Source organism: Theobroma umbraticum, unplaced genomic scaffold, assembly GCF_002168275.2.
Source record: "Theobroma umbraticum cultivar Fairchild unplaced genomic scaffold, ASM216827v3 scaffold_86.0, whole genome shotgun sequence".
In the NCBI taxonomy this organism is placed as follows: Eukaryota; Viridiplantae; Streptophyta; class Magnoliopsida; order Malvales; family Malvaceae; genus Theobroma; species Theobroma umbraticum.
This window is the reverse complement of record NW_018397263.1, coordinates 4911066-4933199: the sequence shown is the minus strand read 5'-3', so window position 1 is coordinate 4933199 and position 22134 is coordinate 4911066. Positions and strand designations below refer to the sequence as shown.

At 35.2% G+C, this 22134-nt stretch overlaps 2 protein-coding genes and 1 long non-coding RNA gene across 5 annotated transcripts; 1 reads left to right on the top strand and 2 right to left on the bottom strand.

Annotated features, from left to right (window-relative positions):
• Nucleotides 1–612: 612 nt before the first annotated feature.
• On the bottom strand, nucleotides 613–4760 carry LOC110420589 (uncharacterized). 2 transcript variants are annotated; one of them, XR_002445555.2, is made up of 3 exons: nucleotides 4510–4760; nucleotides 2757–2982; nucleotides 613–1415 (listed from the first exon to the last, which is right to left on the bottom strand). It is a non-coding gene; the product is annotated as an uncharacterized LOC110420589 (long non-coding RNA). The 2 variants fall into 2 exon arrangements; XR_002445556.1 differs by having other exon boundaries at nucleotides 617–1045.
• A 6461-nt stretch (nucleotides 4761–11221) lies between these two features.
• LOC110420259 (B3 domain-containing protein At2g36080-like) lies at nucleotides 11222–14300 on the top strand. 2 transcript variants are annotated; one of them, XM_089784237.1, is made up of 3 exons: nucleotides 11222–12279; nucleotides 12884–13064; nucleotides 14105–14300. In XM_089784237.1, the coding sequence occupies exons 1-3, from the start codon at nucleotides 11496–11498 to the stop codon at nucleotides 14166–14168; spliced, it is 1029 nt and encodes a 342-aa protein (XP_089640363.1). In that variant the 5' UTR covers nucleotides 11222–11495; the 3' UTR covers nucleotides 14169–14300. The 2 variants fall into 2 exon arrangements, with proteins under 2 accessions (XP_089640363.1, XP_021289184.1); XM_021433509.2 differs by having other exon boundaries at nucleotides 11229–12279; nucleotides 12884–13065; nucleotides 14089–14300.
• A 3918-nt stretch (nucleotides 14301–18218) lies between these two features.
• Nucleotides 18219–21331, bottom strand: EMB2735 (embryo defective 2735). Its single transcript, XM_021433510.2, has 3 exons — nucleotides 21178–21331; nucleotides 20169–20331; nucleotides 18219–18817 (listed from the first exon to the last, which is right to left on the bottom strand). Exons 1-3 carry the CDS (start codon nucleotides 21313–21315, stop codon nucleotides 18624–18626), a joined length of 495 nt encoding a protein of 164 aa, XP_021289185.1. The 5' UTR covers nucleotides 21316–21331; the 3' UTR covers nucleotides 18219–18623.
• Nucleotides 21332–22134: the final 803 nt, after the last annotated feature.

The following is a 22134-nucleotide window of genomic DNA, read 5'->3' as shown; positions in this document are numbered from 1 at the left end:
TACCATAAGAATTAAAGCGGTAGTTATTTTATAATTGTATGATTTATGATCAAACACGGACCAGTTATTATATGCTAAAAGAAGTATTTGTATAAAGACTTCAGTTGGCATAAACTCTAGTTCAAATAAAATTTATTTTTCAAAAAAAAGAGTCAAACCCAATTAATAGAAATTGACTTGAGCTCGTAATAAATTTGAGTTAAATTAATTTCATAGTTTATTTTTTAGTGTTTCAAATATGGAATGTATTTATAAAACTAATTATATACAATCCATTCCTAAGCAACCCAACAAACTGTAAACAATAATTAAGGAAATAAATTAGACAATTACAATCAAATACAGTTTATGCTGACATAGACAAGAGTGTTATGACAAAATATACAACCAGTTAATGCGAAATAGACACTTCTAGGTTTCTAATAGTAAAATGTGCAGCAAATAACAACAAATCATTAACAGTATTTAACAATAGATAAAAACAACAACTAATAGTCTTCAACAAATAGCAGTAAATCATTTCCAAGTGCCTCTAAAGATTACTTCTTCCCCAAATGCCTCTTGATGCTATGAACAACTTAGCATAAATATAGGTTGTACCCTTAAAAGTTGAAAAAAATAAATAAAAAACCGTTAGTTTCAAATAGATTAAAAAAAAATAAGTTAGAACATGTTTAATATTTTATAAATTCAAACAGGCAATAGATAACAATAGTACATTACTTGATTACCTTAAAGATTATCAAGTACATTGTCCACTGCAATCTTTGACAACTTTAAAATACATAAACAAGAAAGTAAGAAATAAAGCAATAATATAGTAACAATTAAAACAACAAAAATGAAATGATGATATAAATAAAATACTAACCTTCATCAACTTTCTCAAGCTCTGTCAAATCATTCTCAATGTCATGAAGATAATAGGAAGGTCCATATAGCCAATCTTGAGCACAAATAAGGGCTTGCACCATCTTAGGCATTAAAAAACTCCTATATGCATTAAGCACACGACCACCAGGGCTAAAAGCTGATTCCGAAGCAACTGTGGATGGAGGAATCGCTAATACATCACACGCCAGTAGGGCAAGAGTAGGATATCTATGACTATTGAGTTTCCACTAAATGAGAACATCAAAGTCATCGCTATCGGTTGCATCAGGCTCATTTAAACTCAAATACTTTTCTAATTTTGATTTATCCTCTTCCCTACCAAGTGCAATCTTGTATCTTTTAAATTCATTCAAAAGTGCAACACTAGCACTGAAGTCAATATCATCATCAAATTCTGAAATTTGGCTCACTTGGGATTGGCTACTGTCACCAACTTTCTCAAGAGGAGGTTGTACGTTATTTTGGTATTCAACAAGCAACTCTTCCATTGTTTTTTTCAAACTCACACAAATTGATGAAGCCTGCTCATTCAAATACATTTTCTTTAAACAAAACTCTACAAATACAAGTTTCTTCCCTGGATCAAGAATAGAGGCAATATAAAGCAACTTATTCATTTTTTTCTATATTTCCCCAATACTTATTAAATTTCTCTTTTATTTTCTTTGCCATTATTTGTAACTCAACATCAAGATTCTTTGTCTATCTCTCAAAATGCAATAAACACCACAAATATCATCTAGAAAAGTATTAATAGTGGCATAAGAGGTACCTGAAACTTTTACTGTGAATGTGTAAAAATGTTTCAAGAAAAGATTCAACCTCTTAACATTTTCCCAATCCTCATGCTCAGGTATCCCATCTCCCATCAACAAATCAGTTCTATATTGAGAATTGGCTTCCTTTAATAAATTAAAGGCTTTTTTAAACTTTTGAGCTGTTTCTAACATCAAGTAAATAGAATTCCATCGAGTACTAACATCCAAACACAATAAATTTTTTGATTGTATATTTGCAGACTCAACACATTCTTTAAACTTTGCTAACCTAGTACGTAACTGTCTCATGTATCTAATTGCCCCTCTAATACAAGCAATTGAATCATTCATTTCCTTCAATCCATCAGTGACAATGAGATTAATGATATGTGGAATGCATCTTATATGTAGAAATTTGCTTTCTAAAAAACTGTCATGATAAGTTCAATTTTTTCTTCATATATGCCATTGCAACATCATTGGAGCTAGCATTATCAATAGTAATAGTGAAAACCTTACTAATCCCCCAATCACACAAACATTTATCAATCATTTTCTCAATGGCTTTACCTTTGTGACTATAAATGGGACAAAAGTTTAAAATTTTTTTGTGCAATTTCCAATCATTGTCTATAAAGTGAGCCGTAAGACACATATAATTCTCTCTTTGAATTGATGTCCATGTGTTTGTGGTCAGAGAAACTCTAAAAGAAGATGTTCTCAATATATGATTGAAATGGTTCTTTCCATCAACAAAAAAGTTATAGCAATCTCTAGCAATAGTCTATCGTGATAGCACAATAAATCTAGGACATGAAGTTGACACAAATTCCTTAAATCCTTCCCCTTCTACAAATCTGAAAGGTAACTCATCTCTGATGATCATTTTAGCTAGAGACTTTCTAATGGCTTCTTGACTAAATTTTCAAGTTCCTATTGACCCGTCGTCCGATTGAAAAGCTAACTCAATTTGAGTAGAATCATTAGTAGAACTAGGAAACTTTTTTCAATAATTCATGTGATTCTTTAATGAAGTTGTGCCATTATATTTAGTATTAGCAGAAAGTACCCTATCAAAATTATTATATCTACCTTTTTGTTCACCTTAATATTGACGAATCTGGTGAAATGTTTTCAAACTTCAGACCTCGGTGGAAGTGCTTTCCGTTTCTTAGAATTGACAGCATCACTTTCATTGGTAAAAATTATGGTTTGTTGTGTAGTTGGTGTTGGTGACGATGACGGCATGCCAATAGGCGTAGGCTGCGTAGTAGCATCACTAGGAGCAAGAGCTGGATTCTCGCTTTCACTTATCATTGAAATCTTCAACCTATCACTCAAAAAGAATTAATTAATTAGCAAATATATTATTCAAGAATGAAGAATCTATTAAAGAATCTATCACTAATAGCACATATAAAAAAAATGAGTAAATATAATCAATGACATCTTTGCCTCTATTCTTCCATTTCCTCTTATCCATCTACTAGTCACTATCTCTTTTGAAATATCAAAGACTAAAAATCAATATGGTCTCAAAATTGAAAAGACTTAATCATTTCAATTATGAAAATAAAATAAAATAAATGACTTCCCCATGTATGAATCAAAATTAATTGTCTACAAAAAAGATTACAAAATATAAAATTAAAAATCCGCATGTTCTGTTCGTGTCTTTTGCTCTCTCTCTCGCTTCCCATTTTTCTATAAATTTCCAAAAGAAAAAACAAATGCAAAACAGAATCTTATTAAGCAGTATGAGTTTGAGCTTCCCTTTGGTGTTGAATAAGATGCCTTGCTCATTACTTTATTAATATTGTTTTGGATGCTTTTAGAAAGCCTAGTTTTATCTTCCTTTCTTCTTTGTTTTTCCATTTTTAAATTCAACCATAAAAGCTTGAGTTAGAGAACAAATCAAACGCATATGAGCACTGATCTTAGCTCATCGATCCCTTCTCTTTCGGTCAAAATTCAACAAAATAATATACAATATTTCTTAAGGATTGGCATGCTTGATGATTAAAGTAGCAAATTACCAAGCAATTGACATAAATCAATAATTATCTAGAACTAGATAAATCATGTCTATCAGAAATCAAAATCTTAAATTACATATTAAAACCCCTTTTAATTACACCCAAAGCTTTATTGCCCGTCAATGATGTGCATTGACTTTGCTCGGTCTCCTCTTTATATCAAGATAATCTAAGAACATGGGTTTTCAGGTGATTTCTAAACTTTACTGACCTCATACAAAATATCTTAAGTTCAGCCCTTAAGTTGGAAAAAATAAGGGATACAAACCAACCAGGGTTGCATATTTTACACAAGAAAAAGACCATGGGATACTATAGAAGTAATACTAAAATACTCAAAAAGTAAGATATTCCGTATTGTTAGATACTAGCAGTAGCTTTTTCGTATAGGTCACAGTAAAAGAAAGCGCAATGAGACAAGCTGACAATGACCATTCTCTAGCTGCAAGCTTATGTCAAGATGTGTCTAAACCATATGAATGACAATAGGCATTTGTTGCTGGTAGGAAATTAGGCTTTAAAGGTTCAAAACCCACCCATCTGTTTCTTTTTCCTCCGTTTTCTTAAAAAATTAGTTATCCGAAAAGTGATTATGTAGCAATAAATAAAGCAGCAATTTGCTGCCAACAACAAACCAAAAAAATAAGCCAAATTTACACAAAATAATAGCAGCAGCAACAAACCACCATCCAAAAAAATTTAAGCAGTAAAAAGTGAAAAACCAACATAAAAAATTCATTGACCAAATCCACAAAATTTCAAGCTAAGAGAACATAGAACAAAAGGAAGAGAAAAGGAACAAAAAACCCATAAAAACTTACTTGATATGGGAAGGGACAAAGGGTGAAGGATGACAGGACAACAACTTGCTAAAGATGAGAGAAGGGAAAGAGAAGAGGGCGAACACTAGAGGAGACTATGGAGAATGGAGATGGTCTGATGGGTCGGATGAGAGAAGGGGAAGAGAATACGATGGAGAATTAGAGATTGGAGAGTTTGGAGAGGGGAGAGTATGGAAGCTGGAGATGAGAGACGGCAGAAAGAGGCAAAGAGCCAAAGAGCCAAAGAGGAACCAAAGAGATGAAATTAGGCATCTAGGTTTAAGATTTTTTTTTCATGTAAAATGTCTATAACACCATTATTTAGGTTCAGTTAGTTTGGTTAGAATTTTTCCTAACCAAAATCGAACCGAAATAATTTTACTAACTGAACTATTTTAATTGAAATAACTGAATAATTGAACCGAAAAATCGAACTCATTTCGGTTCGGTTCGATTTCTATTTGCTCACCCCTAGCTCTGATACCATATGTAAGTTTTTAATCCTTAAATCCATGTGTAAAGATTAGAACAACAAGAGTCATATAATTATAATTGCGAACTTATTTGATTTGTTAAGGTTGTCATTTCTTGTTGTCTAGAGAACTGTTGGTAGAGGATAGATCTTCCTTTTCGCTCTTTTCTTTTTTACAACACACAATGAGCAGTTTGTTAGAATTGATGCAGGGACTTAACCAAATATATAAATAATACCATAATAGAAGCCTCTTATTAAAGGTTTACTAGGTTAAGGCTTGTACAATGTCAAACCACATTGATCGAATAAGAAATGTAAAGCCTATAATTAACAGATCACGGTAATATTAATTGGACTCTCATGTTTGATTTCATAATAAGATTAAATTATCAATCTATTTTATTATATTAAAATTACTAATTAATAGTAACCCACATAATATGAAAAATTCTAATAGTTATTAACTTTTAATACTTAACTTTAAAAGGGTTATTATCACAGTCACTTCCACACCAAGCTTAATTAACTCAAGTTTTCTCACATACAAACAAATTTTTTTTCTTCGGGTAGGATCAGTAATTCAGTTACGTTAAAAAGCTGCTAGAGAAGTGACAAATGTTTACAAAGTTCCTTAAAGCGTGCTGTCACAGTGGCGATGTGCCAAAAGAGAGCCTGGAGCCTGGAAGGGCCTAGTCAATGGGATCCTTTCGGAAACCAGGGGAAATTTTGTCCACTCTGTTAACAAATTGCTGGTCGATGGGCCCATACACGTGGGACCATGCCACTAGCCCTTCTCTATCTGGTCCCTCACTCACACTCCCAGCTCTTCTTGTGCACCTCTCATGCCACGTGTCATTAACGCAGTTGCATCATTCCTACCATCATCATCACCTCTCATTTTGTTTCCTCCACAGCAAGGTAAAAAGAAAGCATGGCAGCAGGTAGCAATAATAAAGGTTCGGGCCGAAACTGAGGTCAGGTCACTGATCTGGTCGGGTACATTTCCAAGAAGTAAAAAAATATGGTACCATTATAGTTTTTTGATCTGATGGGACCCATCTGATTAGAGCCCATGCACGCCTTCTGATGAATGGGAAATTGATTTCACGAACCATTTCTGGGCAGGCCAGACAGGTAGAGGCAAAAAGAGGCACGTGGCATCTTGCATATAGTTTTTATTAATATTTTATTATCAAAAGTGTTAGCGAATGCTTATCTCTGATTTTGATTCTGAGTGTAAAGGAGATGTTTGCTTTTGAGCATGTCATAGACAATTAGACGTCGGCAATTTGGCATTGCCTCGGGAAACTGTTAGTAGTCTTTTGTTCGTTTTCGCTATCAATAGATTAAATGATTAATTTACATTTTTCTTTTTTCCGTTTAAAGGGTGTAGATGGGTTGCCCTGATTTAAACATTTAGATGCTGCATAGAGTAATCGGGCAGTGGTCAGAGGGGGTGATGAGTTGAGATTTTAAACAATTCTTTAATCCAATTTAATTACAATATTCTTTTGGATGGAATTAGTTGGTGTCAGCTGAAATTTGGTGGTTGGTGCATTGAGGAAGCAAATGAATCTACACCTGTATAGTTTCATGATTTCAGTATTCGCACAATTATGAATGAATAGTCAAGTTCTTTTTATTTTTGGACAAAGGAATTACCACGTTCAAGTTAAACCCTACTCCATGAATTTCACAACTTAAAGCTTTTAATGTATAATTTCATCAACTTCGAGTTTCAATAATGTTTCTGATGATGGAGAAGCCAATTATTATTGGTGAAACAACAATACATTATTTCTTTTTTGCATTCTCGCACGTAGAGAACCCATTCAACTCAATTAAGATTAAATTTGAGTTACTAATTGAGCTGTATCGTTCTTGAGAGCAATCCGTAGTTCTACTAATTTTATTGAAAATGAAACGTCTATCCAATACATCTATATATATGTATATATATGTATTACCTGAAACATTAGGATTGTTGGTTCCATATGGTCAAGGGTTTTATCCTAGATTAGTACCCTTGCAAAAACTAACCATATAACCTTTCATTAATAACTTAATGTGCATATTAAAGAAGGAATATTGTAGATGGAATTTAATTAGCATTTTTTATCTTGAAAAAGAAGGTATCAATTCCACATCTTTCTACCCACCAAACTTACGCACAAGAAAGTGTGTACCCCAAACAACAAATGACCACACTAAAGAACAAGGATATCAAGTGATGAAACACTTGGATATATAAAAGTGTACACTAGAAGAGGAAATTAAGACACAAAAGCAAAAATCTTGGTAGAAGGATTCAAAATTTTTGAACTCTAGGTAAGTCGAATTTTGTTTGCATGGGTCTGTGCCTCGTACAAACCATGCCAAATAACACCGTCTAGCCAATGGCTTAGCCAGCATGTTACTCTAAAGCAAGTTGTTTTATCCACAAACTCTTTCGAATCAAAAACCGACCTCCTGGGCAGGCAGTCGATGTGTGGATACAAATGAAAGTCCAAACAAAACAAAAGTTTGCTGTAAAATTCAGCCCCATCTAGACCAAGTCCAACTTATCGGCTCCATCAATTTGTGTTTCAACCCTATTTTAATTCCCCATATCAGATTGAAATACGGTCCCCACTTTTATAGCATTGGGAAGTCTGAAAACATTCCGGTTCAGGGCCTAGGAGGAATCTTAATTACTTTTTATTTCATCTATGAAATTCATATCAACTATACTGCAACATCCAAATATATAATAACAAGACATCATGATTTTTTGACGGTTACTTTTTTGTTTGTTATTTTTCAATTATCATTTATATGTGAATAATCATGATTGAATTATCTTACATATGTGAACCATGATATATAAAAATGTATTAAAAAGTAATAGAGAGATCTCAACCCTAATTAAAACGAGATAGTGGCTGATGAAATTTTTATTTTCGGGTATGTGAAATTTGTGTTTGAACCCTAATTTATTTAATGTCCATGTCAATACATGTAACTTTCAATCTGAAGACTACATCTGGTCCCCCCCTTCCCCTTTGTTTTGTCAGATATGAGGAAAAGGTTAGGCCAAAACGACTCCATTCTGATGTTTTCTATTCTTTCCTTTTCGATTAAGCAATTTGCTACATGTTGGGGGGTGTTGATTTCGGCTTCAAAATGTGTTTAGCATGCTTCTATTGGAAAAAGAAACCTATCAGAGAATCCAAATCAAACTGTTCTCCCAACAAATTGACCAGCTTTGATTTAAACACCCGCTGCGAAAATTTGGCATTCAACAATCGTTATCAAAAATCAATAGGAAAGTTACTGGAATGCAATTGCAATTAATTAATTTGTTGCAGTAGCAGCAAGTTCTTCATGCCAAATGCACGTGTGTAAACCATGCTTAGGTGTAATTTATCACACCGTTCTAACAGCTGCAACATCTGTCTTTTCTTAGAAAAAGAATTGTGTAACTCAAAATATGATGTATCCTTTCTTCTCTCCTCTTATTCATGCAATTTACTCCCTTATATTAGGTGATTAATTGAATCTCCAACCTCAACCCTGTGGAAATCTTATTAAATTACAAGAGAAGTATAAAAAAGCCATGTTGTTAATTTCATGATTATTAGAGTAATTAATTAGCTGTATATTCTATGTTTGAAAGTTGAAAACTCCAATCTGAAATAAATTAAAATTCGATTTAATTAATCCTAAGTGCAATCTGTAATCAAAGAAAGCATGAACAGCTATCACACCTTAGCTATTAATTTACCAATTTGCTTGTTGATAATATTCATATATCATTGCCAATGAGATGCGTATCAATCTGTAGATTATGGTGCATTGTTCTTGTCCCTTTGGTACATTGCTCCATTGAACAAATATATGTGGAACATCGACTGCTATAACTTAATTTAATCTTGATATTTTGAAACAATATATACACAATATATTTCAGGGAAAACCAATCATAACATTTCTCACAACCTAACAAAAAATGTTGGCCTTCCTAAATTTTGACAAGATAACAATTATGGAGGATTAGTGTTTATTGCAGAAAGAGAGTGATGTACTTTTGTGAGGAAATCTCACGGATTGGTCTTACAAAACCAGGTGGTTTTGCTTGGGAATTGATATGGACATATTTATTTTTGTTTTTATTACAATAACAGGCTACTAGGCCTTCAGCATTGTTACATAGCATGTGAAGTTAACCAATTACTCGGCAGATTCCATCATCAACCTGGTTTTAATTGCTTTAAATTCAAGGAATCCTGTTCTTTGGCTAAACGACACTTTTGGGTAACTTATATGTAGAAATTTTGAGGCTTTGGTAACATTGTTTTTAAGTTAATTAGGCATGTCTTCAACTGAATTTAGACGACTTATTTAAAAATTGAGAGTGTACAATCCATCTATGATTAAGACAAAAATGCTCATGGCTGACATATTGTAAACCTATTTGAGGATTGCAGTAACTAGACAGTGAATAAGATGACATAAACATGTTGGATGTAGTAGACAATATATATATTTATATTTATATCACAGCATTGAACAACACAACAGCCTGTAATATATATACAGATGTGTGTGTTCCCAACACGTACTTAAGTTAACAACCAGTCCCGCCCTTTTCTAGGGATGAAAAGGGCGTCTGAATCTACCTGGAAATTGAGGTGGGTTTTTGTCTCAAACTCGGAAAGCAGACGTAGGCAACTGCATAAATAAATGAATGAAATGAGAAAAAGAGTTTCATAATGGAAATTAATAATGGTAATAATAAAAAAAAAAGAGAACAGAGTGAGAGACACCCAGATGAGAGAGGGATTTTAATGATGGGAGGAAAGGAGAGAGACTGCAATTAGAGGAGAGGATTGAAACACGACTAAGCGAAAAGGGAGAGAAGGGTCCTTCCAATTGGACAAATCTTATCTCATCTATCTCTCTGTTCATTGGAAAGTGAAGGGACCCCTGGATTTTTTTCAGAGTCCCCCCAATCGGTTCGGTTCCTTCCCTTACTCCTTTTTAAAACTAGGAATGGCCAAACATCAATAATTCTGTCATGCACGTGACACAAATACTATTCTTTTCATTCATGGGAGACCCAAAAAGAAAAGAAAAAAACAAATTATTCACCTAATGTAACACAACAAAGGGCGGACGGACCACTCCTGGGCTCAGGGTCAGGTCTCCCTAATCCTTTCACTACTTTCTAACAAAACAAACTTGTTTCTTTCACTGATTTTTACTATACTCTTTTTCACTGGATATAAACCTAACAAGCATGTTCTTCTCTGTCAGCTTACAATGTAGTATGAGATTTTTCACTGTTGGAAATGATACAAAATCCCTTTTACAGGCAAAGGGAAAGATCCCATGTGCCCTAATATTACCAAAGATCTGCTCCACCTCCTATTTGGGCTGCCGCTGGATGCCAACCTGATTTACCCATGTTGCGTCAGGTTCGGCCCCACCCTTTGATTTGCTTGCCAATGTAGTAACATGGGGTGTTTCTCATTTGCACAAAATTTATTCACCAATCACCCTGTTGGAATCTCTTTTCTTTCTCACAAGATTCATCCGGATACATGTTCTGCCGAATTCAGCAATTCTTATCAGAACATATACTATTTATATATCTCACAGGATTGGAAATGTGAATTTCAGAACTACTAGTGTTTTTGTAGGCAAAGTACGTGAAAGGAATTCAAGTGTAACTGCTCTAATCCCAACAATGTCTATGATTGTGATTTAACATTATCCTATGCCAGATATTTCTTTCTTCATATATATATACACATTTTTTATTCTTTTTCCCTCCAAATTCATCTAAAACGTGTATTTTATCCTGACCCTCTTAGCATATTCTGCAGGGAGATTACTTCCTTGCTCACTTATATCCAAATCCAATTCATTGAATGATGGATAAAAGTGGAAGGGAAAAGTAAGGTGAAGGAAGTGAAATCTGACACCTCTTTGGCTTTTTTCTTTTTCAATAGACAGACATAACTTATCATTCAATTCCAAGACCTGAAACTGCAAAGCACGTACTAGTACCATTAAGCAAGTAGAGCAAGAGTAGATCTACTGAAATAAGAAAAATTTTAAAAAAAAACAAACATATTCATCAAATTACACTGAGTATATATAATGTTTGAATTTTTTTTTCATCACGCAAAACCTTAAAGTACTCTCGTACTTACAATTCCCCCTTACCTTCTTTTCTCTCTCTCTCTCTCTCATTGTCATATCTTTTTAGCTACATCAAATAGTTTCCACAGTTTCCACATCAAACCCATAATCATCACGCCTCTTTCAGCCCACTCCATCCCCCTCCCTCTTTTTCTCTACAGTTTCTCTGCTGTACTAAAGCAGCCATCTTTCTCTCTCTATCTCTCTCTCTCTCTCTGTCTCTCGAATGTCCATAAACCCACTTTGAGCAGCAACAATCAAACGACAACAACATCAACAAAGAAAAAAAAATACAAAAGCAAAAACCAAAAAAAAAAAATCCTTCATGGAACCAACCCAAAACTCCCCTTCTTCAAAGCTTCACAAGCCTTCGATTACCCTTGAAAACTCCCCCTGGACCTCTCATTTCTACCCTCATCAATCTTGGATAAACTCCTACAACAATCCCCAAGACCACCCTCTCCATCCCTCCATGTTCTTCCCCTCAAACCACCCTTCCCGCAAGTTCAACCTTAACCAAGACGAAGACGAAGAACTGGACGACCAAACCTCCATTGACAACACCCAAAACCCTAACCAAAACCCTCATGAAAACCCGTTAGACCACGAAAGAGAACCCATGTTTGAAAAACCCTTAACCCCGAGTGACGTTGGCAAGCTGAACAGGCTTGTTATCCCCAAACAACATGCAGAGAAATACTTCCCACTCGGCGGTGACTCGGGTGATAAAGGGTTGCTACTGAGTTTCGAAGACGAGTCGGGCAAGTGTTGGCGTTTCCGTTACTCGTATTGGAACAGCAGCCAAAGCTACGTGTTGACAAAAGGGTGGAGCAGATACGTCAAGGAGAAGCAACTTGATGCTGGTGACGTTATTTTATTCGAACGACACCGTACGGAGGGTGATAGGTTGTTTATAGGGTGGAGGAGGCGCGGTGCAGCAGTGGCAGTTGCGGCGGCAGCGGATGCTGGCAACTCCGCCATGGGGAATAGCGGTGTTGGCGGTGGCAATGAAGGGTGGAGTAGGGGATTGCATCAAGGGCATCCTTATCTTGGGCACATTCAAGGCCATGGGGCTAATGTGCCATACCAACCTGACTGTCTTCATGCAGGTATATTTTTTTGTCACATTGTAAACTCTATCTTTTTATTTTTTTTTTATTATTATTAAAAAAAGGGTTTTGATAAAAAGATATATATTTATTTTTAAAATATATGTGAATAATGTAAGATTGGGAATTTATCGCACATAGAAGTGCGTGAGAGACACTTTCCAATTACATGGGAGCAATGTGCTTGTGTTGTTGCGTAAGGCTTTTCATTTTGGAACTTGGGGTTGTATGTCACGCGCCACAAATTACCATACATACTCATAGTAATTTACGATTTTCCAAATGATTTTTGCTACCACTACCTTATCATTTTAATTGGTAGACATTAAGAAACCTTTTCTTACAATCGTTGCAGGCAATGAATACCTTTCCCATTCTTATCACCCCTTTTCTTTTCACTGAAATTGGAATGAAGCACAGAGAAAATGTCAAATTAATAAGTGGATGAGGAATGAGTTGTACTACTGGCATTTTTTTGTTTAATTAAAGGTAGAGATGAGCTAAGATGGTGGATTATCATTTATCCACCAAAAAACGAGAAAGAATTAAAAGATAAGAGGATGGATTTTCACATGGGAGCATGTGTTTTGTGATACACTTGCAGGAAGCATTGCTCAAAATCAAGCACCGGCTGGGAACCCAAAGAGGCTGCTGCGGCTATTTGGGGTGAACCTAGAGTGCCAGCTCGATGAGTCCGAGCCATCCACGCCTGATAGCTCGTCGGTGTCAAGCCAGGGGCCAACCCACCACCAGTTTTACTCTCAGTCCCATAATTCAAACTACATGGTAAGCAGCCCCATGTATTAAAATTTTCATCATCATCGTAATCTTAATTAATTATTTAAGAGGAAGTATTAAAATATTGAGGTTTTGCCTGTTTGCTTTCTACTTGAGTTTGCTGCTGCTTCTAATGAGACAGATTAACAAACAATTGATAATTAGCAAGTGCAGGGAGGTTGACCACCTGGCACGTGGCCAAATTGCGTTAGTCTGGTTCCTAGAGTATGATTGAGTTGCGACGTGGTTTCCTTGAGTCCCAACCATTTCTTCTTAAAACAATTTTTTAAATAAGGGCGTTAATTAATTGATGAAATGTGCCCCATCCAAGCTGTCGAATACAGTGGGATTTCAGGATTATCTATCTTTAAACAAGAGAATGGCATGGGCCCTGAGCAGGTCGTTCATGACTTCAAGTCTAGTTAGAACCACAGTCCTCCTTCACCTTTTTTATTTTTCTGGTTATTAGTCGTGTTTCTTATTATTATTATTAGTGGAAATATCATGATAAACTATTGATTGGTAGCTAGGATAAATCCAAGGGCCAAACCGACCTAGCTAGGCCAAGAGTGGTCGGCATGGTTTGAAATGGTTTAGTATGGAAAGCAAGAAATTGTATGACACTGCTATTTGCTTTTTGATCACCCATAGATTCGTCTAATATAAAACCTTTGAAAAATTTAGAATTCAAAGAAGCAATGATGGAATTGGGAAGTGAACAGAGTCCACATAAGGCAGGTGTTTGTTAAATTCCAAGTCAAGCTCATCTTCTTGCTAGCTAAGGGAAGCCCATACAAATTTCTTTAGATCGCAATTATTAAGATACCTTCCAAATAATTGATGGTCAACAGGGTGGGGTGTGGTCATAATAGTTAGGCACATATTCTAATTCTACAGATCTTTGCTGCGAAAAAGCTGGTCCATTAAAGCATCGGTGATTGCAATGTACATGTTTGTGTTACGTTGATATATCTATATCTTTATATATATATATATATATATATTTTCTAATTTGATTTGTGATCGTAACAGGACATCACTTTCTCCCGAGATATCAAGCATATGAGAAATCATCGAGGATAAGATCTGAAGATGTGACATCCAGGATTTGACTTAACTGAACTCCACTTGGAAGGTCAAAAGACAGTTTTAGTATTAGAAAAAAGAGTAAAAGTATTTTCTTTTCTTCTGTTTTTTTTTTTTATTTTATTTTTCTTGGAAGGCGAAGGAGTAAAAAAAAAATATCCCCTGGAATTAGGCAACTTTCCAAGGCAGGGAAAGCGAGAAGGCAGCCAATTGGACAGGAGGGATGGGGAGGGATTGGGGGCCCAGGCAATGAGGAGTGGGGCGAGGGTGGTGAGGTAAGCAAATGCCAAATGGGGAAAACTGGGTCGTTTTGGAATCTACTTGGGGGACTGTTAGATTCTGTCTGAAGATTTTTCATAGGGGCTAATAATCATAATAATGGATGGGTATGGTGGTGGTGGTGGTGGTGGGTGGGGGTCTTGAATTGATGGATGACAGCCATGTGGAACCAGCAAGCCACCCTCTCTCTCTCTCTCTCTCTCTATCTTTACTAGTATCTAAGTCCCATGTAGATGTAAGCCAAAGCTGTTTTTTGATGCTCTACTACTGCAAGTTGCAGATATGAAGCTTTAGGAATAGATAGCATTTTCGTATTCTTTTTCTCCTCAAGGACTCCATTCTCTGTAATTTTTGTTGCATCCCAGAAGGCAGAGAAGATCATGAAGTCAAAAGGAAAACCTAAAAATTAATTCCAAAAGAAAAAAAAAATGGTCCCTTGAACAGATAATGCAAATATGGCAACTTGCGGGAAACGTTGAAGTGAAATTAGAGAGAATATGTCATAAAGAATAATCAAAGTAGTAAAATAGCTATTATAGCATAGGGTTCCATTCTTATCAGGCCCCTTCCTTTCTTCCCCTAGTTTGAGTTTCACATCTGAATGGATGATGGGGAAAATGACTCAAAAAGTTGCTTCAATTGGGTATTAAGCCATATAGCCTTGAGGAGTAATGATCTGGTCCAATGTTAACTCGGCAAAGCAATTCAGTGTTGTTACTTCGAGTGGCTTTCTCACAAATAAGTTATTTGATTATATACATAATGGCAATAAACCTATCAGAATATATTTTATAGGATGTATAACAAGATAGTAGTTATCCTATCTTTTTTCCGATTACCATCAGCTTTCTGCCTTTGCCCCCACCCTTTCACTTGATCATTCTCGTCAAACATCAAAAGGACAAAAACTGTCCTGTTCAATTTGGGCATATAGATTGCTCAGAATCAAGCTCAGCTCAGCATCAGCATCTTAAAGATTAAGAACCTTTAAGGGTTAAGCCTAGCTCCAAAATAGAGCTGCATATCTTACTCAACTTGCAAAAACATCCCTCTGATATGTTTTAATCACTCAGGTGTCTGATGACAGAAGGAGCCAAGCTGACAAACAGAAATGGGAAGCATGGCCAGCAATAAGGAACATATAATAAATGGAAAGGTTAGATAGAAATGAGAAACACAAGAGTATCTGAATGTTATCTCCAAGGTCAAGGAACAACCTCGCCATCCTTCCAAGCTCAACTTCTAAAGAAAAACATAAAATTTTTATGAAAAAGAACACCTATGCAATGCATAATAAATGAGTTATAAATGATCTGGCCGCAAGCAATAAGCTTTCAAAAAAGAAACAACTATGGAATTAACAGTCTCAGCATGCCTATTATGGCAAATTATTTCTGCTAAATCTAAGCAATCTTTCACCTACCATAGATAATAATTAAAATAAAGGAAATATTTATTAAATGCTAGTTGGGGCGTGATCTCTCAAGAGAAAACAAAACCACAATTAGTTAGATTCTCATAACTGTAGAAGGTAACATGCAATCAAAAGCCCTGTCAGACATCTGTATCACACTTTATTGGCTTTGACCTCCATGGTTTCAGATTAAGAAGTCCTGGTCTACCATTGATTTGTACATTTAGTGAATTCATCAAATATATTCATCTTTCGATATCTTACCAGTTTTCTAAAACAACACCTTGAACCACCATAAACTGCAACAGAGCCTCAAATTGGCGACACCGCAATTTAAAGTCACAGGTCATTTTAAGATTAAGATGCCACCTGTTTTTGGCTGAATCCACCAGCTGGATAAGAGATAAGGTTCTTACCTATGGTATCTTAGCTAATCAGTAACCTTGTAAGGCCTACAATCTAAGCTTTAGGCCACTCATACTTAACCATTGAATCAGAAACATTTAATGAATGTTTTTAACAATTCAATCATGCAAACAGCTCAGAGCATGCTGATGGATTAGTATAGTTTTAAGATATGAATAAAACCATTAAGCCCAACAGTGTTAGTAAACTCACTAATCGTCAACTGAGTTTGAAATGGGGCATTCCATTGACAAAAATCGATAATGTGACCCTTGAATGAATGCTTTTGATTAGGCATGCAGTGCAGTAATTAGACAAAGCTTTTCACGACCTAAGTACTTAAATGAAGCTTGGACCACACATCACTCAGTATGAAATAATGGCTACAGGATTCTAGCTTGCACGCACATGTTTGAAAGACCTTCCAGGTTAACTAAGAGATACTAACACAGGCAGATGAATTTGGTAACAAGATACACAGATATCTTTACATTGCTTTTGTGACTATCAGATAAAGTGTCAATTGATCATTAGGGCCCATAAGGATTCAGACAAGAGAGTTACCCATTGACCTCCACTGGAAATGGCCTCCAAAGTTTAGTGGCTCTGCAAGTGGGAGGATCACCAGATATTGTTATCATTGGCCTCAGGGTGGTGGCCAATCAGGACATTGAAGGGACTCCTCCTGTATAATGGGTTTGTCCTGCAAGAATAATTCAATCATGCATGACTAAGTACAGTACAAATATAGTAAGAACATGAGAATATTTCTTTGTCCCACTTAGCTTTTCCTCTTATCAGACCTTTTGCTTTTGGAGCTAGGTCAACCTCATCTTCCATTCTCTAAACATCTGCCACAGAAAAAAGAGCTAATTTTCCCTCACTAAAATCCCCTGAGGAATAAAACCAAATCAATAGTGTTCAAAGCAACATTGACAACATCAAGATATCAAGAGGTCACTAGATTTTGTAATAATTGTATGCTTGAAATTTTAGAATTTAGAAGAAAAAACAAAAGTACATAGGAAATTACATATCTTAAAAAAATTAGAACCATCAAAACCCATACCTTAAAAACAGAGGTTTGTCTAGCACCAGAACATCCACAATCTCCAGTAAAATAGATCTTGAAGCCAAATAAAGCGCCATCCCCAAATTGCTGAGGAAATAGATACTTTCTAGATGAATCTCACAAAAGCTTCCCTGAAGACTTAAAAGCATATTGGAAGGGTTCAAAGCAAAACAATTCACCAGGCAACGACTGGTGTACAATAGCCCCACCATCGGTATCACTTGACAGAGTAACAGATTTCTTGCACAAAGTATTCGGAACAACTGGTATCTCACAATAATGTTCCAACTTATTATTAGTGCAAGCTTAACTGGAATTTCAATTCTGTATCAACCTCTAATTCTGGAGCCCCCATTTCCACTCAGCCATTTATATTGTGCAAGTCGTTTTCAAAACTCTCTTTCCCTCTCTACTCTATGCAATGTACTTCAGACATTTACTATTGCAAATTTGACACAAAAACTGTTTTCCACATACAAGCCTTTCCAGAAAAGCTAAAAGCAAAGTCCAGCAGTATCTACTTAAATCTTAAACAGATTGTACACTGAATGTTTCATCCCAGCAGATTCCTAAGAATCCTTTGGAGAGGCCAGAAAAGATCCCCACGTCAGAGAAGCAAAAACTAAAGCACCCCTGCTATCAATCCATATGAAGAAAGAATGTCCTACTCTCATTCCAACAAAAACAAACAGACAAAGAAGTTCATAACAGTAAAATTGAAGGTTTTTTGAGCGTACATGCTTACATGATGCATTTTCTTAGTTAATATGACTTGCAATAAGACTAGATCAACACTTTTTCCTTCGCAGTCAAGACATGTATCTGGTTCCTTCAGTGTTTAAGCAGCTCATTCAAGATTGGTTCTTGAAAACAAACGCCTAAATTAAGTATTGCATGCAAAGTGACTCCTTCAAGCAGCTGGTTTTGCTTTGCACTTAACAAAGAGATAAGGCATAATGGTTCCTTTACATTTCTCACAAGAATGTTAAATGCTAAACTAAACCGAAAACATACATGCATGAAACATCAAAAAATCCTGCATTCCAATTTGCTAGACTCATTCAGAAGAAAGGAAAAGCTTCAGCACCAGCAATGCAGAACTAGTCTAATGAGGCATAGTTATATACAGAACATTTCCATTATAGTCATAGTTTTTTAATTTACTTTCACAATACAGCAAACTTCCCCAGGACATGGATCATACTTGTGATTTCATGCCAACCCAGCTCCACTGAAGCTCTAAAATTTTATCAACAATAGGTGTATTGGAGAAGTACTCCTGTGCATTGCCTTTTATGCATCCATCAGTGGTTAAGTGGAAGTTTTCAGGGTATTGCCTTCCTGTTGGGTTTTAGAAACTTCCTTTTTCGCCATGACCTGCTGGATTCCTTCTTGGTATCCATCTATAAAACTCTTGAGAGCATCTCTATATGAAGAAGCCCTTGTCATGTACAACTTCTGTAAAGCAGGCCTCAAAGTCTCCATCCCTCCTCTTGCAGCGACCGCTATTAAATCATTTCCACAAACAACATCAAAACAGTGAAAAAATTTAACATGATAAACTACAATACCAGGAAAATAAAAATGTAAGGGATATAGGAGAGAAGTTTGGCCCCAAAATATGTTAGTTGAAGCTGTACCCACAATGTCAATGATAGAATAAGTAGAAAATTATCAACAGTTAAACTTTTTTTTTTAACAAAAAAATCAATACAAGAAATATATTTTAAGATGTTCAGGAAAGAAAATCTTGGCAGTTGTCATCATGCTATTGTTCTTCACAATGGGAATTTTATTTACAACAATAAGTATCTAGGTTCCATGACATATTGGGTATGATTGTGTGATGGCTCTAGACGATCAAACCTAGATAGCTAAAACCATCTAGGAGATAAACATTAATTATATCTTTCTTCTATAACAACCAAGGCTTGGCCTGGTGAAGGAAATTTTGTTTAATATTTTTATCACTCTTACTTTATCTTTGTCAGTTAATGAAAGAAGGATTTGTTTATCAAAAATACATAATGAAAGCAATAAAATAGAAGGACTTGAGCACTGGTGCCAACAATATAATCAAACAAAATGTGGTCAAGAAATGATCCTCTTAGAAGGTATATTGACTTGGGGACTCTGAATAGCTTACAAAGCAAAAAGGAAAAAATTATAAATCAATTTCATGCAACCTCTAGAGGAGTTCTACTACATAGGGAAATTGAAACAAGGACTTTAGTCTGGTTTCCTGCAATCAACTAAGGGCAAGCAAGAATTCCAGATCAAAATTTCATGGAGAAAAAGTATCTACTTACACTAGGAGTGAAGGGGAATGTGCATGAAGACTAAGATAGCTGGAAGACAATGAAATTTTGGTGAATACAGACTCTAGAAAGAGAGAGAGAGAGAGAGAGAGAGTTTGACTTGGAAAAAGAAAAAAGCATAGGGAAGTTTTTAAAACAACTAAATATTACAATTATGGTTTAACCCGATCTTTTAGTACTTCTTCAACTAGTTCTAACTATTGTCCCTTAGTAGCACCAATCATTAAAAAAAAAAGGACTTGCAAATTCAATATCAGACATTTCTTCAGAGCTCAAGCATTTTGGCACAATGTTGCTCAGCCTCCGTAAGATGTCATAAGCACAACTGTGAGAGATGCATTAGAAGAGAGGACAGTGGTCTATTCATAACTAAAAACTGCATCTAGAAATTTAAATATAAGTGCTGAAAGGTTTAATGCATATAACGGGTATGTCACATATTGCACAATTCATTACAAAATACTTCTTGATTTGTTACAGACAACTAAAACATCAGATACATTTAGTGATATGAAACCACAAAAGTAAAGATTCTTACCAATATCTTCCAATGTTGAAGGTTCTGTCTCTTTAGTCCTTCCCTTATCTCCACTGGGTTTACCTTCATTCCCTTCATCCTTCTTATAATCATTTGGTCTAAGATCAGGACCAATATCTCTTACCCAGCTTGCAGCATAAAGCCTAGATGCCTCCTTTAAGACCTAAAGAACAACTACTAGTATTTACTACTTATCTCCTCGCAAAAATGCCTATCATTCTCTAGAGCATGTGCAAGTAATAGGTTCATGAGCATTAGTTGAAATTTAAGTAAGTTATTAAAGTCAACATTAAGCAAACAGAGTGGTACTTAAAAAGTTACTTAATCAATTCACAATTTCTCCATGACCCAATGCCCACCCTTAACACTTTCCTGTAATAAATCGAGGCCACTAATACAATCATCGGTTTCTTTACTTCTTAGTTTTTGCTATTTGCTTTTCGCTCCTTTAAAATTTGTTGAAAGGAAGAAAAAGCAAAAAGGAAAAAGAAAAAAACAAAGGCAAAATCATCCTATCTATTAAAAATTAGCAAAGAGTTCAAATCTAGAGCACTTTGAAACATATGCATTTGGCAATAAAAGTAAAAATCATGCATTTTATTATTCATATAAATAAATCTTTAATGTTTAATTACTTAACAATATAGTATTAGTATTTACTTCTACAACCGAAAACCATTTTGACCTTTGTGTTTTTTTTTTGGCTGTTAGAAACCAAAAGCAAAAAGCAATAGCAACAATGAAAAAGAGGCTAACTGGCAAACCAAATTCACTATTTGTACTATTATAATGGAGAAATGACAGAACCATGCTGTTTAATATCTAAACTAAAATCCAATACCAAAATAGTTTCTCCACGATATAAGCCATCCACAATTACATGAAAACGGGAAAAGAGGGGGGGACGAACCCATAAGCCAAAAAGCATTCATCATTATAACCCAGAAACCAATCACATATCTAAACTCCAGAAACGGGAAAAATAAGGAAGAGAAATGGAAAAGCTTACTAAAAAACGCTCGTGCCAAGTCAATTTGCGGCGCTTTTTGATGTGGGGAGGATCGGGCAATGAAGAAGGGAAAGCTATTTCTTTAAGATCGTATCTGATGTATTCATAGACTTTCCTACACACTACTTTCACCTTCATTTTTGCTGATATAAGAGAGACCCAACTTGATTAAGCAAATGAATAACCCTTCTTTATTCTTTCACTGTCCAAAACTAAAAAGATTCGACTGCTAAGTGGGGGTCACTGTGAGGGGTTTTGATTTATTTTCTTTTTTTGCTTTCAGGTTTTTATGTGGGTTTTCTTTGTCGCGGTTTCGCAGATTGGTTTTGTGAAGCGAATGGCGTTCATGGATGGGCAAGAATGGCAGCGCAAAGGTAGGAAGGAAATTTTGGGTACCCAAAACTTGTTTTTCCCCTTTTTTTTTTTTTGAATCAGAGTACCCAAAACTTAACCTAATTAAAATCCAATTATTCATATTCTAATAAACTAGATTAAAAACTAATATTTAATAAATCAATCTTATTCTACCCATCATAGGTCCCAAATATGTTGTCACGGTTCTGAAGAGAAATCCTAGTGAGACAAGATGGTCAAGTTTGGGTCTTAGTGTTGGTATATATTTTTGAGCCAATTAGATTGGTTAAGGAATATATATTATCATTTAATACGTATTTAATTACATAATTATATGTGATTGGGTTTTTCTTCATGTTAGCGCAATAATAAAGAGTTATTAAGTACTAATTAGATAAAGTACATGAAACATAAAGGCCTTGTAAGAGATTTGTAAAATTATTATAATTATGAGATTACTATGCATCAAAATCATGTTCTTAAAATTATTCATAGTCATTGTATTTTCAAGACAGGGCATTAACAATACTCAAAGACTAGTATATGTTAAACCTTCTTATTTGAGAAGTAAGCAATCAATCTCATATATTGAAGTATATGGGA